At 38.7% G+C, this 16564-nt stretch overlaps 1 protein-coding gene across 2 annotated transcripts in view; it reads left to right on the forward strand.

The window, feature by feature from the left end:
* jmjd1cb (jumonji domain containing 1Cb) overlaps positions 1-15216 on the forward strand; it is a 238873-nt gene extending 223657 nt beyond the window's left edge. For both annotated transcript variants that reach the window (XM_057825761.1, XM_057825762.1), the window contains 11 exons: positions 675-897; positions 990-1201; positions 3255-3602; positions 3681-3849; positions 3939-4029; positions 4141-4271; positions 7252-7374; positions 8114-8253; positions 9952-10128; positions 10227-10358; positions 14659-15216. In XM_057825761.1, coding sequence (XP_057681744.1) covers positions 675-897; positions 990-1201; positions 3255-3602; positions 3681-3849; positions 3939-4029; positions 4141-4271; positions 7252-7374; positions 8114-8253; positions 9952-10128; positions 10227-10358; positions 14659-14742 — 1830 coding nt within the window. In that variant the 3' untranslated portion in view covers positions 14743-15216. The remainder of the gene's footprint in view (positions 1-674; positions 898-989; positions 1202-3254; positions 3603-3680; positions 3850-3938; positions 4030-4140; positions 4272-7251; positions 7375-8113; positions 8254-9951; positions 10129-10226; positions 10359-14658) is intronic.
* The last annotated feature ends 1348 nt before the right edge of the window (positions 15217-16564 follow it).

A 16564-nucleotide genomic window follows, 5' to 3' on the forward strand; every position in this document is an offset into this window, starting at 1 on the left:
GTGCTCTTGTAGCGATGTCAGGATATTCCGGAATGACTTTAATCCAGAACCTTGGTAGAGTTGTTGTCTAAAATGTACAGTACGTTTAAGGTCGCTGTCATTTGCAATCTTTACAAGCTGATCCTCCTGTTGCACAGACATGCTCGAATCACTCTGATTATTCACAAACGGGTCACGAATCCACTTCATTGCAGTTCTTGGGTCTTTAGTGATTGGGAAGTAGCGTGGATTTTGTTTTCTTTGAGGTTGTAGGCTCATCTTCTGGCTCGTCAGGTGACCTTTTCCCCGTAAAAAGTCTTCCAAAGACATATGTTTTTCAGTCATTCTTGTTTTGGGGCTAATTATTTTCTGGGAACAAATGTGATGCGCACGCCCTACGTTATACGTTATCGAGGACAAGGGCATATAGATATAAAAAACAAGATGTACTGCTAGCAGTCCAATCAGTGGATTTCTATGACGACATTTTATCCTGTAGTATTACATCTAGAGTAGACAGGGATATTGGTATGTTAATGGGCACAGGCCAAAGTTAACTCAGCCAGAATGCAGTCGTTAATAAATTATTATTTCTGTGTGGCCCGGTAGCAAATGCGCCAATGACCGGTACCGGTCTGCGGCCTGGCGGTTGGGGACCCCTGATTTAACCTGTAATAATTACTTCACTTTTTCAGGTACTACAGAATGTTTTGAACCATAGCAACAAGCTGTCACTGGTGAAGCCTGAGCCACGCAGTCAACAGAACTCTGATGAAGGAGGACCTAAAGTAGAGACCAACGGAGGAGGAAAAAGTCCGAGCAGTGACACTGAAAGTGCGGTTACTCCACCAGAGTCCCAGTCACCTCTGCATTTCCTGGCTGACCTGGCAGAGCAGAAATCCAGAGAGGAAAAGAAAGGCAAGTAAAAAAAAAAAACAAACTCCCAACTTGCTTCAGAATAATTAGGATCCTCGGAATGCCTCTTAACAGAGCTATCCATTTTCAAACAGAAAACAAAGACTCTTTGTCACTTGGTAAATCCGTGAAAGAAGGTGACAGCCTGGAGGTCCTGCAGCAATGTAAAACTACATCACTGATAGCTAACAGTGCAGAGCAGGGCTCCACTCTCAGAGATCTGCTCACCACCACAGCTGGAAAGCTGAAGCTGGGATCTACTGATGCTGGAATTGCGTTTGCACCAGTATACTCAACTGCTTCACAGGTAAGCAGTTTAGCACAAATATTAATATAGACTAATATTAGGCTGTGTTCACACCACAGGCATATCAGATCTAAATTGGATTCATCCTCGAATCCGATTATAAGGGCTGACTTTTCACACAGTTTTTAGCAAGTTTCCAAATCGGATCTGAACCTATTCAGGAATTAAAGGACAAGTGAAGAGTTTATTGGATGTTGGTTTAATTTTATGAATATAAACTTTGGACGAGTTCGTTGAAACAACCATGTCATTTCTAACTAGCGTTGCGACAATTAATCGATTAACTCGAGTATTCGATTAGAAAAAAAAAAGATTTGAATAAAATTTTGCTGCTTCGAGGATTCGTTCAATTAAAGTGGCGTTGTAATGGTCTATTTTGAAAGTGTTTGCAATTCGTTTATTGATTTGGGTGGATATACTGCCTTCTGGTCTGTCTCATTTCATATGGCTGAATCCAGCTGCTCCCTATTAAGACCAACGTAAGCTAAGTTTTTGTTTGAGCTAATGTTTTTTCAATGCATTTGTAATTAGTTTATAAGTATATTTAGTCGTTTTTGGGGTGAATATATGTCTGAACCATTAAGAGCACTGTTAAAAAAAAAAACAAAAAAGTTAGCATTTAATAGCATTTAAGCTAGTGGACTTTTGCTTTGTAAGTTAGCCAATTGTTCTTTTGTTGTATGTAGATCCTCATTTATTATTTTTTTATACCGTTTTTAGGCTCAGCTCAGGTATTTTAATTTTTCATGTTCCTTATTCGATTACTCGATTATTCGAACTATCGAATAATCGACTACTAAAATAATCGATAGCTGCAGCCCTATTTCTAACACGTAACTGCAAGGATAATTCGCGTTTTTAGCACTCCGTCAATACTGCATTCCCAAACCCAGAAGTGTGATGTAATTTCCTGAACGCAACAGGACAATCCATAAAGAGCATAGCAGCAACAATGATATCACTGATATTTCCACCGAAACTATCCATTCAGGATCGCTCTTTCATTACACTCATGATGGCAAAGGCTCCCAGGAAAGATTATCTACAATTAATCCCTACATGTTTGAACCTGAGGTGACAAATGACAACAATTTACTCGGCAAAGCAGATGCTGGTGATGACGCAGGTTGGCAGCTCGACACTTCACGAATGTCTAGCGTCGTGATTTCTCTTATAATTATCAGTAATTGTAAAAACAGACAAGTAGTTATATAGATCTAGTAATAAACGTATCAAATTGACATGAATAGACAACCTGTCAGCTGTCTAATGACAGGCAAGCAACAAAATAAAACAAAAACAGGTCACACTTCATCTGTGTGATTTTGACAAAGATCAGATCACATCTGATGGTGATTTTATGCAGAAATGTGAGAAATTCCAAAAGGTTCTTTTTCATACCACTGTATAACTAAAGTCACCTAATTAAACAACATACAGTGCCTCTCTAATATTTTCAAGTGGGAGAACTTGCACAATTAGTGGTTGACTAAATACTTATTTGCCCCACTGTATGTAGGGCGGCAGGCATCGATTTTTTTAGTAGTCGATTAATCGATTAACTAGTTAGTTGAAATACTCGAGTAATCGGATACGGAACAGAAAAAAATTAAATACTTGAGCTGACAGTCAAACAGTAAAAAAAATTAATGAGGATCTAAGTGCAACAAAAGAACAATTGGCTAACTTACATAGCAAAGGTTCGCTAGCTTAAATACTATAAAATGCTAACTTGGGTCTTTTTTACAATGCTCTTAACAAATGGTTTTAAGACATTCTCACAAAAAACTGGCTTGATTCAGCCATGTGAAATGAGTTATGTTATATCCACTGTCACCCCTAGAGGGCAGTGTATCCTCCCAAATAAATAAAACTAACTGCAAACACTTTCAAAACGCCACTTTAATTAAACGAATGCTTGAACCATCAACATTTAATTCGAATCTTTTTTTTTTCTAATCGAATTATTCGAGTTAATCGATTAATTGTTGCAGCACTAAACATATGGATGTTTAACTATGTTTCAAATAACATATTTCTTGCTTTTCTAAAGACTGGAAAAGGTGGACGGACCATGCCTAATATCCTCGACGATATCATTGCATCAGTTGTTGAGAACAAAATTCCTGCCAGTCGCCAGACAATTACCACAAAGCTTTCAATCAAGCAAGAGTCAGTGATCCCTGTCAACAACAGCAACCCTATACCCGTCGTGTCGGAAGATGTCAAAACAGACAAAAAGAAGCCGACGCCAGTTAACGCTGCAGTTGTAGGGGATTCATCCAATCAGTATCCAGATATTTCCCATTGCTGGCTAAATAATGGACGGCTACTTTGGCTCAAAGATCACCGTAACCAGAATAACTGGAAACTCTTTAGAGAATGCTGGAAACTGGGACAGGTACATATCATTTGTAGTGGTAGCTGAGACTTTGCGTGACATGTATCATCTTTAATTTCGTGTGTATGTTTTGTCTAGCCTGTGTTGGTGTCCGGGATCCATAAGCGACTGAATGCCAGTCTGTGGAAAGCGGACTCTTTCAATCAGGAGTTTGCCGACCATCAGGGAGACCTTCTCAATTGTAAAGACCAAGTGGTTTCCAACTCAGGGATCAAGGAATTCTGGGATGGATTTGAGGACATCACCAGTGAGTTCTAGCTCTGACCTTTGGGTATTCAAAGGAAATTTGATCATTGTTAATTAAGTGTTGTAACAAAGATCCTCTAACTTTTTAAGAGCGACTCAAATCCAAGGACGGGGAACCTGTAGTTTACAGACTGAAGGATTGGCCTTCTGGAGAGGAGTTCATGGCCCTAATGCCTTCAAGGTACTGAGTCACTGAAAATATTTAATCATTCAACCACACATTTCACCATTAAAGGTATACAGATATACGCAAGTTAATAAAAATGAACGCAATTTTTATTCTTCCACAAAGGTATGACGACTTAATGAAGAACTTGCCACTGCCTGAGTACTCGGATCCAGAAGGAAGTCTTAATTTAGCCTCCCATCTGCCATCTTTCTTCGTTAGGCCAGACTTGGGACCGAGACTCTGCTGTGCCTATGGTAAAGCCTCGGTGTAAATGAATAATTCTTTGATGAAGCTTGTGTGTGTGCGCATCAGGGCCGGCCCAGGCCATTTGGGGGCCCTGAGCAAAATAATGCCAAGGGGCCCATATTTTTGGCCCACCATTTCGTCACAGTGTACTGTGAAACCCATACATGCGGTCAAACCTATATGTCCATATTTTGTTTATTAATCAGATTTTGTTGCACTGCATTCTTCAAACTTCTCACCCCAAATGATTGGCAATACTTACAGTAGATAACGCCAAATCTTTTTCTAAAAGAGGAAAGAAAGAAGTTAAGGAAGAACTTTTATTTTTTAAGCTTGTAATCAAGTATCAAAACTCACAAAAGTCAAATAAAGCAAACTGTAGTAAACAAAATAGAATATAAATTAAACAATTGCCAGATTGCCCCCTATCTGGGCCCCCTAGTGGTCAGGGGCCCTAAGCAGCTGCATAGTCTGCGTAATAGCTGGGCCGGCCCTGGTGCGCATACGCTGTACTACTCACAAAAAGTTAGGGATGTCAGCAGGGGTAAAGTGGCTAGAATTTCTTGCTGGAACTCCCTACATAACGTACGCCACGGAGACAGAATTATTTTTTGGGGAGGGGGACGGAGGTTAACCTCCTAAAACCACAGAAATGCAAAGAAAACTGCTTTTGGTAATACCTTTAACACATAATAAAAATCACAACAGGTTTTACACATGCATTAGGCTACTGCATTACACTTACTGTAACCACGCATACATGACAAACTCTTATTTCATTCAAAATTGTATTTTTTCAATGATGTGCAAAATAAGTTAACAAAAACACCATGGAGTAACCCCGACCTCCATCTCCTATTTTTTATTTTCCCTCATATTTAAATGCAAAACCTCAATTTTAACTATCATATTTTCCACACTATAAGGCGCAATTAAAAGTCTCCAATTTTCTCAAAAGCCGAAAGTGAGCTTTATAATCCAATCCGGTTTATATGTTGATTAATATTGGTTAATCATGACATGACATTCTCTTTAGCGCAGATCCATCTTGTGCAAGGGTCGGGAACCTTTTTGGCTGAGAGAGCCATGAACGCCACATATTTTTTTACATGTAATTATTATTCAAACTAAAAATACAAGTAATGTGTGCATTTTATGTAATTTCAACATTTTTAAAGTACAATAAGTCTCTGAATTCTTTTTAATGACATTGTTATGCTGTTTCTAATCCATGATGAGTATTTCTTACAATTAATGTCACTTCTGGTGCTGCATGGTTTTGACGATGGCTTGATAGTCTGGTTGATGCTTGGTGGGGTTAAGCTTCATGAAGGCATTGAGAAACTTAGGATGTGTCTCTTTTCATGTTCACGAAACAAGTTTATCCATCGGTAGATTTTTTTCTTGAACGAACTCAGTGAAGGACTTGAATAAATCCTCCCCTCTTGTTGTCACTTTCATAGTCAAAATTTTGCAGGCAGGATTGTTCTTTTTTTATGTGCGTTGTCCCATAAGCATGTGCATTGGAAGTAATCAGAGCTCTGATTATGCATGCAATGTTCATGTCATCATGAAATATCTGGTTAGGTCAAAGGCAAGTCTATGCTGAATCCACCAGTAGTATTTCTGGCCTACACGTGTTCAAAAACCCATGTGAATATACTGTACATTTTTAAATTATATATATATATATATATTATCGGTTATCGTATCGGTTTCAAAAAATGGATATTGTGCTACCCTAGTGCAGTCTCATGATGTTAAATAAGATTTTTTTTTTTTTTTTTTTTTTGCTTTACAGTGCTTTGTTCGAGAAAAAAAAGTAAGAGTAAGGGAGAAGAGTAAAGTTTACCTGTAAAGGTTTTAATGCTAGAGGCGGGAATCTTTGGGCACCTAACGATTCAATTCAATTACGATTATGATTCAGAAGCTACGATTCGATTATAAATCAATTATTGATGACCCCCCCCCCCTTCGCTATTAGCTGCTTTTAATGTTTTGTACATTAGTTACAAGAACTCTAAAAAAAAAAAAAAAAAAAAAAAAGCCTCGCAGGCTTAAATAAACAACTATTTCAGTATCAAGTTAACAGTTAAAAACAATACATAATATAATCAAATCCCCATTCTGTATCAGCAATCTTTAAACTACATTCAATTAATTTAATGTTGTGAATCAACCGTTGTTAAAATTGCTCCCGTTATTCCATAATTTCCCTTCTGTCTACTTTCGACATGTGAAACTTTTAAAACTATTTTAAAGATAGATTCAAGTCAATATTTTGCCGATTTAGGAGCATTTTAGATAAAAAGTTAATTAGTTTCGCTTGGAAGGTTTGCTACAACAGCCTTGCAGGGAAGTCTACTGCTTTAAGATGGCGGCCGTTTACTAATGCCCGCATCTAGCTTTCTGTACATGATCTGCTAATGCCACCGAGCCTGTTATTTTGCATGTAGTCCCATATAAATATGATATCTACTGTACCATTATGTGGACGTAGTTTGTAGCAGCTGTCGGCAGCAGTCAGGTATGTTGTTGTTTTTTTATCTCGCGGCATGAGTTGAGCTAGAGACGTGAGTTGAGCATTGTCATTACCCGAGGGGCCGGGTAATGACAAGCAATATGTTTAGCTACTCTCGCTCTGTTCCTCATTGCGTCCTGAAGACCGCGCGGCGCGCTGAGTGTGTTTTGCTTCCGCTTTACTTGACATATTTCAATAATCGGAATTTGGATGTTTGTGAATCGTTCTCGAATCTTCGACGGCCAAATCGCGAATAATCTAAGAATCGGAAATTTCGCACACCTCTATTTAATGCATATGGATTCATACTCAAATTTTACTCCGAAGAATAATATCCCTAACTTTTTGTGAGTAGTGTATCTATGGGATATGTTGCATCTTACTTGTTCCGTGAATTTGTAGTGTGTAATAATCTGTCACGACTTTCAATTCATTCTCCCTACTCTTGATGCATCATCTTCCTGTAGGTGTAGCTGCATCTCAGGACCAGGACTTTGGGACTGCCAACCTACATGTGGAAGTCTCAGATGTTGTCTCTATTCTTGTATACGTCGGCGTGGCCAAAGGCAATGGAGTCTTGTCCAAAACCGGTAAATGTCCAACACATATTTTTGGTATTAGCTGCAAACACTGTGGATTTTTTTGGTATGGTTTCCTTGTGATAGGACGTAAACATGTAGCAATAGTAATAAGCAGAGGTGGTTAGTAATTAAAACACTAAAGTAATTAACTAAAGTAAAAACTAAAGTAATTATTAGATATAGTGGTGATAGAAGTACTCACTTTTTTTTTTTACATAATTAAAAGTAGAAATACAGGTGCAAAAATGACTTAAGTAAAAGTACAAGTATCTAAGAAAATATTTACTCATTTAAAATTACAAAAGTACTTGCTAAAAGTATTTTCTCCTATTCCAAAATGTAATATACGTGTATATATACTAGTATACTGTATATATAACTAGTATATATATAAAGAGATATGAGTCAATATTCAAAGATAGAACCGGAAAATTCATTGACTGCTTAGTTTTATTTCAAACTTTGCAATGTGGAAAACACAAGCAATAAAATTGACTGCACTGTAAACGGAAGCTTAACAAGCTTAAAAAAAAAAATGGCCTTAATGGCAGATTACAAGCAACTATCAGGTGCATACCACCACCTTCTGTACAAAAGTGATGGTTTTATTCGTCAATATCTTGTTCACCTGCCTATTCTTGCTTGTGGGGGGTGGGGGGCTTCATAACTTTGATTCAGCTGTGCAGCTATGAAGCCCTTTGAGACTCTGTTTTGAATAAGTGATGAGATTTGACTTGTGTGGTTGTAGGAGTGTTGAAGCGTCTGGAAGAGGACAATCTAGATGAGGGGGTTCGGAAAAGGTTAAAGGACTCCAGTGAAACACCAGGAGCGTTATGGCACATCTACCTCAACAAAGACATGGACAAAATCCGGGAGTTCCTGTACAAGGTAAGAACCAGCCTTAAATTAGGGTTTAAGTAATCATTACATTGAGTTCATGAAGCCATCAGAAAAAAAAAAATCATTTAGTCATTGTGCAAGAAGCACAATGAAATTTAAATCAAACAGCAGCTCTTATACAGTGAGTTGCCAAAGCACACTACCGCTAGTGTGTAACAAGCTAAACGACGATTAACACATTTACGCCTTTGATCGTAGAGTTACCAAGCTTCTCTGGCAAGATTAAAGCTACAAACCTGTCAGTCACCGTTAACTCTAAGTACAAATTGCAAGCTGTACTGGACAGGTTTGGCTCCACTGTTTAGCAGGAGGGAGGGTGAGAGGTTGTGGCGCTGTAAGACCATGAAGTAGAAAAAAACGTGTATATATATATATATATATATATATATATATATATATATATATATATACACATTTTTTATATTTTAAATACTTGTTCTCTCCACTGTATGTATATATATATATATATATATATATATATATATATATATATATATATATATACATACAGTGGGGAGAACAAGTATTTGATACACTGCCAATGGGAAAACCCATTGCGCATTTTCGTCTCGGTCTCGTCTCGTCAGACGAAAACTGGCATTCGTCTCGTTATGTTTTAGTCTCCCAAAACACGTTTTTAGTTAGTTATCGTCTTGTCATCGTCATTAAACAAATGTTCGTTGACAAAATATTTTGCATATCGTCATCGCTGACGAAAACGACACTGGACCGGACACACCAAATTTTACATAGGTTTGGTTGTGAGTGTGAAAGATTGTTCGTCTATATGTGCGCTGCGATTGGCTGGCTACTCGTTCAGGGTGTACCCCCGTTAGGCCATCCCAGCCATAGTTAACTGGGACTAACTCCAGCACCTGCGCGACCCTCGTGAGGATATACGACATGGTAATTGAATGATATACGGAGTATGTTTAACACACTGGAGAAGGTGAAAATTATTTGTCCACAGCGTTTTTATTTTCTTCCATTTCTTTTCAATAATATATTTTACAAAGGTATACAATACACACAGTTTCACAGTGGGTGAAAATTACCTTGAAACAGATTAGTGATACTGATAGCGAATCTTTAAAATAAAGACCTTCCCACCAGGACGCTGCAACCTTTTTTGAGCCAAGGTCTACTTTTCAAGTAGCCACCCTCCTGAGATCTACCAATTCAGTGTCAACATTGCAAACCCACACATATTTTCCAGTCTGCAGCAACAAACCTCAGCACTTTTTCATGTTGTCATATAAACCACTACACATCAGGTCGCTGTCTGCGCTCCTCTCACACACATGTCAATCTGCATGATGAGCAACAGCCTTAGCTGACCTTAACATGAACCAAAAGGAAAAATAAACCAGATACAAGACAAGTAAATCTGAATTTGAGAAAAGGAATTCACTTACTACCTTAGTGGGAGACCTGAAACTGGGCATGCCTATGCTGAGGGTTGCAATAGTTGAACCAACGATAAATTTAGGTGTCTCAATAGTTGCAGGCTTACCCTGGGCAATCAGTTTGTTGAAATTTGACTACTGTGTCGCAAAGTATTCTGTCAAATCCTGTGTTTTTGCAGTGCATGAAGCCATTTTTCTACTGTTAGATGTCCACTTTAGTGACCACTGTCTCCTTTTCTCCCCAATTTAATTGTGCCGCCACAAACCATCACCACATCAGCTCTGTAAGGAGCAAGGATTGGATGTATCAGTGGACCAGGATCCAATCAGAGAGCAGGGCTGGTACCTGAGCAAGAAACAGCGGCAGCAGCTTTTGGATGAACATGGGGTTCAAGGTTGGACCGTTGTTCAATTCTTGGGAGACTCTGTTCTAATACCAGCTGGGTCTATGCATCAGGTAGATACACATCTGTTTGTTTAATAGTTCAAATGACAAAATCTACATAGCGACTGTATTGTTCACTTCACTGTCCATTGGCTCACCTTGTCTGTCAGGTCCAGAACCTTCACAGCTGCGTTCAGGTCATCAATGACTTTGTGTCTCCTGAGCATGTGGCCAACTCCTTCCACCTGACCCAGCAGCTCAGATCCAACCACGAAGAAGTCAACTATGAAGACAAACTGCAGGTGATTGTCTATTGGTCTTTTACATGAGTTAGATGGCTGGAGTATATACCACATTTGGACATCACACAATATTTAAAATGAACATTTTCTATGGCAAAATGACAAAGTAAAAATATTTCCTAAATAAAAAACACACACACAAATGATGGAGGAGGGACACTCGATGGCATGCAGAGCTGGCCAAAAATATTGGCACCCCTGCAGTTCTGTCAGACAATGCTCAATTTCTCCCAGAAAATGATTGCAATTACAAATGCTTTGGTTGTATTATATTCCTTTATTTTGCTTGCAATGAAAAAAACACAAAAGAGAAGGGGGGGAAAAATTATCATTTTACACAATACTCCAAAAATGGGCCAGACAAAAGTATTGGCACTCTTAGCCTAATACTTGGTAGCACAACCTTTAGACAAAATAACTGTGAACAACCACTTCCGGTATCCATCAATAAGATTCTTACAATGCTCTGCTGGAATTTTAGACCATTCTTCTTTGGCCAACTGCTCCAGGTCTCTGAGATTTGAAGGGTGCCATTTTCAGATCCTTCCATAGGTGTTTTATGGGATTCAGGTTTTAGCTCATTGCTGGCCACTTTGGAGTGCTTTCTCTCAAACCATTTTCTAGTGCTTTTTGAAGTGTGTTTTGGGTCATTGTCCTGCTGGAAACCCATGACCTTACGCTGAAAAATTTATTGGTAGTCTTCAGACTTGCCATACACACAGTCAAGCAGTCCAGTGCCAGAGGCAGCAAAGCAACCCCAAAACATCAGGGAACCTCTGTCATGTTTGACACTCTATTTTTGTCTCATCTGATCAGAGAACATTCTTCCAAAACGTTTTTGACTTTCTCAGGTACGTTGGGCAAACTCCAGCCTGGCTTTTTGATGTCTCTGGGTCAGAATTGTGGTCTTCCTGGATATCCAACCATAGGTTCCTTTTTCATTCAGTTGCCGACAGATAGTACGGGTTGACACTGTTGTACCTTCGGACTGCAGGACAGCTTGAACTTATTTGGATGTTAGTCAAGGTTCTTTATCCACAATCCGCACAATCTTTCATTTAAATGTCTCGTCAATTTTTCTTTTCCGTCCACATCTAGGAAGGTTAGCCACAGTGCCATGGGCTTTACACTTATTGATGACACTGCACACGGTAGACACATTCAGGTCTTTGGAGATGGAATTTTAGCCTTCAGATTGCCCATGCTTCCTCACAACTTTGCTTCTCAAGTCCTCAGACAGTTCTTTGGTCTTCTTTCTTTACTCCATGCTCAATGTGGCACACACAAGGACACAGGACAGATGTTGAGTCCACTTTAATCCATTTTAACTGGCTGCAAGTGTGATTTACTTATTGTCACTACCTGTTATGTGCCAGAGGTAAGTACCAAGTGCTGTTAATTACACAAATTAGAGAAGCATCACATGATATTTCAAAGGGTGCCAATACTTTTGTCCGCCCCATTTTTGGAGTTTTGTGTAAAAATGATAAAGATTCATTTTTTTCCCATTCTCTTTTGTGTTTTTTATTGCAAGCAAAATAAATGGAAATATTTCTACCAACGCATTTGTAATTGCAATCATTTTCTGGGAGAAATTGAGCATCATCTGACAGAATTGCAGGGGTGCCAATGCTTTTGGCCAGCAGTGTAATTATACATAAATGAAATGATACAGCTCGGCTCTTTTACATCCATTTAAAAGTGAGCCTGATAATTGCTGATAATTGGCCTGATAACACTAAACTATAACTGTTATAAGCATTTGTTATTGCTCATGACAATGTCATGACATAATTATGACTGTGACATTCTTATGGCATCACTGTCAAATAAAGTGTTCCCAAATACCATAACTAGCAATTAATGAAACAACTGGAACAGTAACTGAAGAAATAATTAGCACAGAACTTGAACTTTGATTATTTACATCTGTAGCTCTTCAGTGCATGCTAGGAAGCATGTTGGACAACAACAGTGTTGATAGCAGGTGGCAGCAGAGGTTGACTGTTTCCCCTAAGGTAGCAGTGATGGCCAAAGGAAGCTTCTTGAAGCAATGAAGCTTTGCAGCAATTGGGGTCAAAGCTTCATGGTGGTTCATTTGGTCTTATTACAGCTCGGATCTTTTATATCCATTTAAACATGAGATAATTTGCCGGATAACACTAAATGACATCTGTTATAAGCATTCATTAACTCATTTGCTCCCAGAAACGTATAAATATGTTCTATTTTTAAATACTTCATTGTCCCAAAAACGTATTTATACGTATTTGTATTTTTTTTTTTTTTTTACAAGAAGAATCTATAGCTTGCGATCTATCCGAGAAAGAAAAAACAAGGCTCCAAACCCATTTTAAAGCAATAAAACTGGCCACTGGAGGGCAGTAGAGCATTTTGTAAAGACCCGCAACCTGATTCAGCAGCATTGAAAGGCCGGGCAGCACGGTCGGAGGGCTGGCGGCTATATGTCAGGCGGCGGACGACCGAACAAAACAACCGAGAGTACGCCTTGAATGCCAGGCGCTGGATGACAGAGCAAAACGACTGAGACCACCATGCAGCGGGCTTGCCAAGCAGACCCCGCAGAGATTAAAAAATAATCCATTTTAGTGAGACAGACAACGATGAGGGAAAATTTTACATGGCAGACGCGGCCACAACGGCGTGATCTCGGCGACAACAGGCGTCATCTCTCAGTAGTCATGTGTAAACAAATTACTTTGATATCAAAAGCTCTGTTTGTCTTGTTCGTTATGATATTTTGTAAAAGGAAAACATTATTCAGATGTTTGGAATGTAACTAATGCAAAAAATAGCTGTGTTAAAGTCAGTTATGTTTGAAATGTATGCGTTAACAAAAAGCTCATTTTCTTCGTTTTTTTCATCAGAAATTGGAAAATTGTTCAAACTAAGCTATTTTCTAATGCTGATTTCTAAGGAATGGAAAAAGATATGAACTTACTTTTTTGTCTGCTGAAAGAAGAGAGTCTAATCTTTCTTTTGGTGGGTTCCATGTTTATATGGCAATAGCACATAATTTTCTGTGGGCCTTGCAAAATCAGTCAAAATCCAGAAAAACGGCCGGGAGCGAAGGGCCTTACTCTGGTGAAAATGGCTGGGAGTGAATGAGTTAATGTTCATGACAGTGTCATGTCATAATTATGACTTTTTGATGACAGTCTTATAGCGCCACTGTCAAATAGTGTTACCAAATACCATAGCTAGCAATTAATGAAACAACTGTAAATAAATGGTAAAATATATAATAAATGATAAAAGTAAAATAAAATAAAAAATAATAAATGACATCTGTTATAATCATTCATTAATGTTCATGACAGTGTCATGTCATAATTATGATATGACTGTCTAATGACAAAGTGCTACCAAATACCATCACTAGCAATTAATGAAACAACAGGAACAGTAACTGAAGAAATAATTAGCCCAGAACATGAATTGTTTTTTACATGTGTAGCACCGCAATGCATGCGAGGAGACATGTTGGACAACAACAGTGTTGACAGCAGGTGGTTGCAGAGGTTGACTGTCTCCCCCACGGTATGGGTGATGGCCAAATGAAACTTCTTGAAGCAATGTAGCTTTGCAGCCAATTGGTTCAAAACTTCATGGTGGTTCATTTGGTCTGATGACAGTCGGATCTTTTACATCCATTCAAAAATGAGATAATTTGCCAGATAACACTAAATGACATCTGTTATAAGCATTCATTAATGCTCATGACAGTGTCAAATTCATAATTATGGCTGTCTAATGACAAAGTGTTACCAAATACCATAACTAGCAATAAATGAAACAACTAGAACAGTAACTGAAGAAATCATTTGCACAGGACATGAATTTTGATTGTTATTTACATCTGTAGCACTGCAATCCATGCGGGGAGGCATGTTGGACAACAACAGTGTTGACAGCAGGTGGCAGCAGAGGGTGACTGTCTCCCCCAAGGTAGCAGTGATGGCCGAATGAAGCTCCTTGAAGCAATGAATGATGGTTCATGGTGGTTAATTTGGTCTTATGACAGTCGTTTGATGTCGCTGTCAAATAAAGTGTTACCGGTTAATATCTTTTGGTGTAAATATGCCGTAATACAGTCAGGACAGCTGCGCCTTATAGCCCAGTGCGGCTTATCTATGAAAAAAATGCCATTTTCATGTCAAATTTGGTGGGTGGTGGCTTATAGTCAGGTGCGCCTTATAGTGCAAAAATTACGATAGTCACGTACGTAAAACAGTACTACTTGGGTGGTTAATAGAACATTTCTTCTTGTTGCTTTCAGGTAAAAAACATCCTATACCACTGCGTGAAAGAGGCCGTAAGCTCCTTGAAAAAGAGCGACTCTGAGGATGACGAAGAGGAATAGAGAACTTATAACTGCCTTGCGCACACTTTCCAATGAGAACACCATCACGCACCACTCTTCTCATGAGGAGGACGGAGTCTTGTGATTGCCGGATGAGACTTCGGGATACTTGGCTAGCTTTCAAGTCGCTGGCAAGAGACAGACTCACAACTACCCATTAAACCTTTGGTGCCAAGAGGTAACACTCAAGAAGAGGCAGTCTTACTGGACGGACTGGTGTTAAACCCTCCACTGTTGTGTTGATTATTCAACCCAGGAATGGGCAGTGTGCTGGTTGGGAGCCTTATCATAGCCACTGACTTCTTAAGTGGACCCAATTGCTGGTTTGGAGGTGCTGTCCTGCACTGTTGAGCCACAAATTAAATCTGCAGCAAGAGCCCATGCAGTACATGTCATGGACTGATTATTTTTGCTTGATTATAACAGCATCACCAGCAGCAAGCAGCGTCAGTACCATCGTTTATGATGGTTGGGGTGGGGTGGGTTCTAAAAAAAAATGTGAGGGGAGGGGGGATGCAAAGCAAAAATCATCCGCTGTGTAAGTCAGCAGGCCCCTCGTTTGTTCCTTTTATTGTTCTGTCATTTTGTTTCTCTGTGAAGATGTATTTATTTTGATCGCTTTATGTAAATGTGATGTTAATGAGACAAAAAAAGCATTCATGTAAATGTTACTTGTACAGTTGTTTCCTTTTCTCCCTCGACTTGGTTTTCAGTTGTTAAACGGTTCTACTGTGATGGAGGACACACTCATGCACCAGCTAATGCCTGTAACTTTGGGAAATGCTAATGTCCTCATGCCATAAAATCCTTTTTTTTTTTTTTTTTTTTTTTGAAGATGAACTGCCAAACTGTTGTATAGACTGTATTATGTACCGATAAAAATAATAATTGCTCATACACTTTTGCATTTTATGAAAAAAAAGTATTCCCTGTAAAACAGACATTTACAAAAAAGATGTAATTTATTTAAGAAAGTGATTAATTTTCCTTTTTGTTGACATTTACTATGTTGAATTTCTGAAGTTAAATGATACAATTTACAAAAATAACTATAAAGTGTAAATATATACATATATACATTGACTGAGGTATTTTTATAAAACATGTCTTGCTTCAATTGAAAATTTTAAAGTGTGTTATAATGGTTTGTAAAATGAAGTTCAAATGGGGTTTTACATTTTCCATTAAAATGGATTTATCAAACAAAACACTGGCTTTTTCCTTCTTTTGGACTAGAATTTTAGCAGAGGTGGGTAGTAACCAGGGGTGAAAGTGGATGGAATGATCCGGAACAATTCGGGGTCGGAACGGTGCTTTGATCCCGAAAATATGACGGCATCTGTCAAACCTCCATGTAAAAAAAAAAACTGCCAGACCTGCCTGACAAGCATCCCCAAGAAAACAATCTACTAACGTCAGATTTACATACACAAGTGTTAACAAGAAGCCGATTAAAGTGCTTGTGTAACGTCATCCGTTTCCACTGATATTATGTATTTGTTCCACGGAGTTCTCCCAGCATATGTATCTGAGTCCGACGAGACAGTCGATGTGCGCATGTGTGCAGCAAACCATCCTGCCTGGACTCAGTTGTTCGTTCAATTGGCTTCTTTACTGACACGTGATCAGCATGGATAGTTAGCTCTGATTGGCTCAAATGCTCATTTTCCTGGACAACAAAAAAAAGAAAAAAAAGAACAAGCTTGTTGAATTAATGCGGTAAAAAAAGCAAATTAGTGGCCGCCATATGACGGACAAAGAGCTTTTTCCGTTGAAAATTCTTGTGAATAAATGCTTAAATCCCTGTATTCCTTATAGATAT

This window comes from Corythoichthys intestinalis, chromosome 21, assembly GCF_030265065.1.
Source record: "Corythoichthys intestinalis isolate RoL2023-P3 chromosome 21, ASM3026506v1, whole genome shotgun sequence".
Classification (NCBI taxonomy): Eukaryota; Metazoa; Chordata; class Actinopteri; order Syngnathiformes; family Syngnathidae; genus Corythoichthys; species Corythoichthys intestinalis.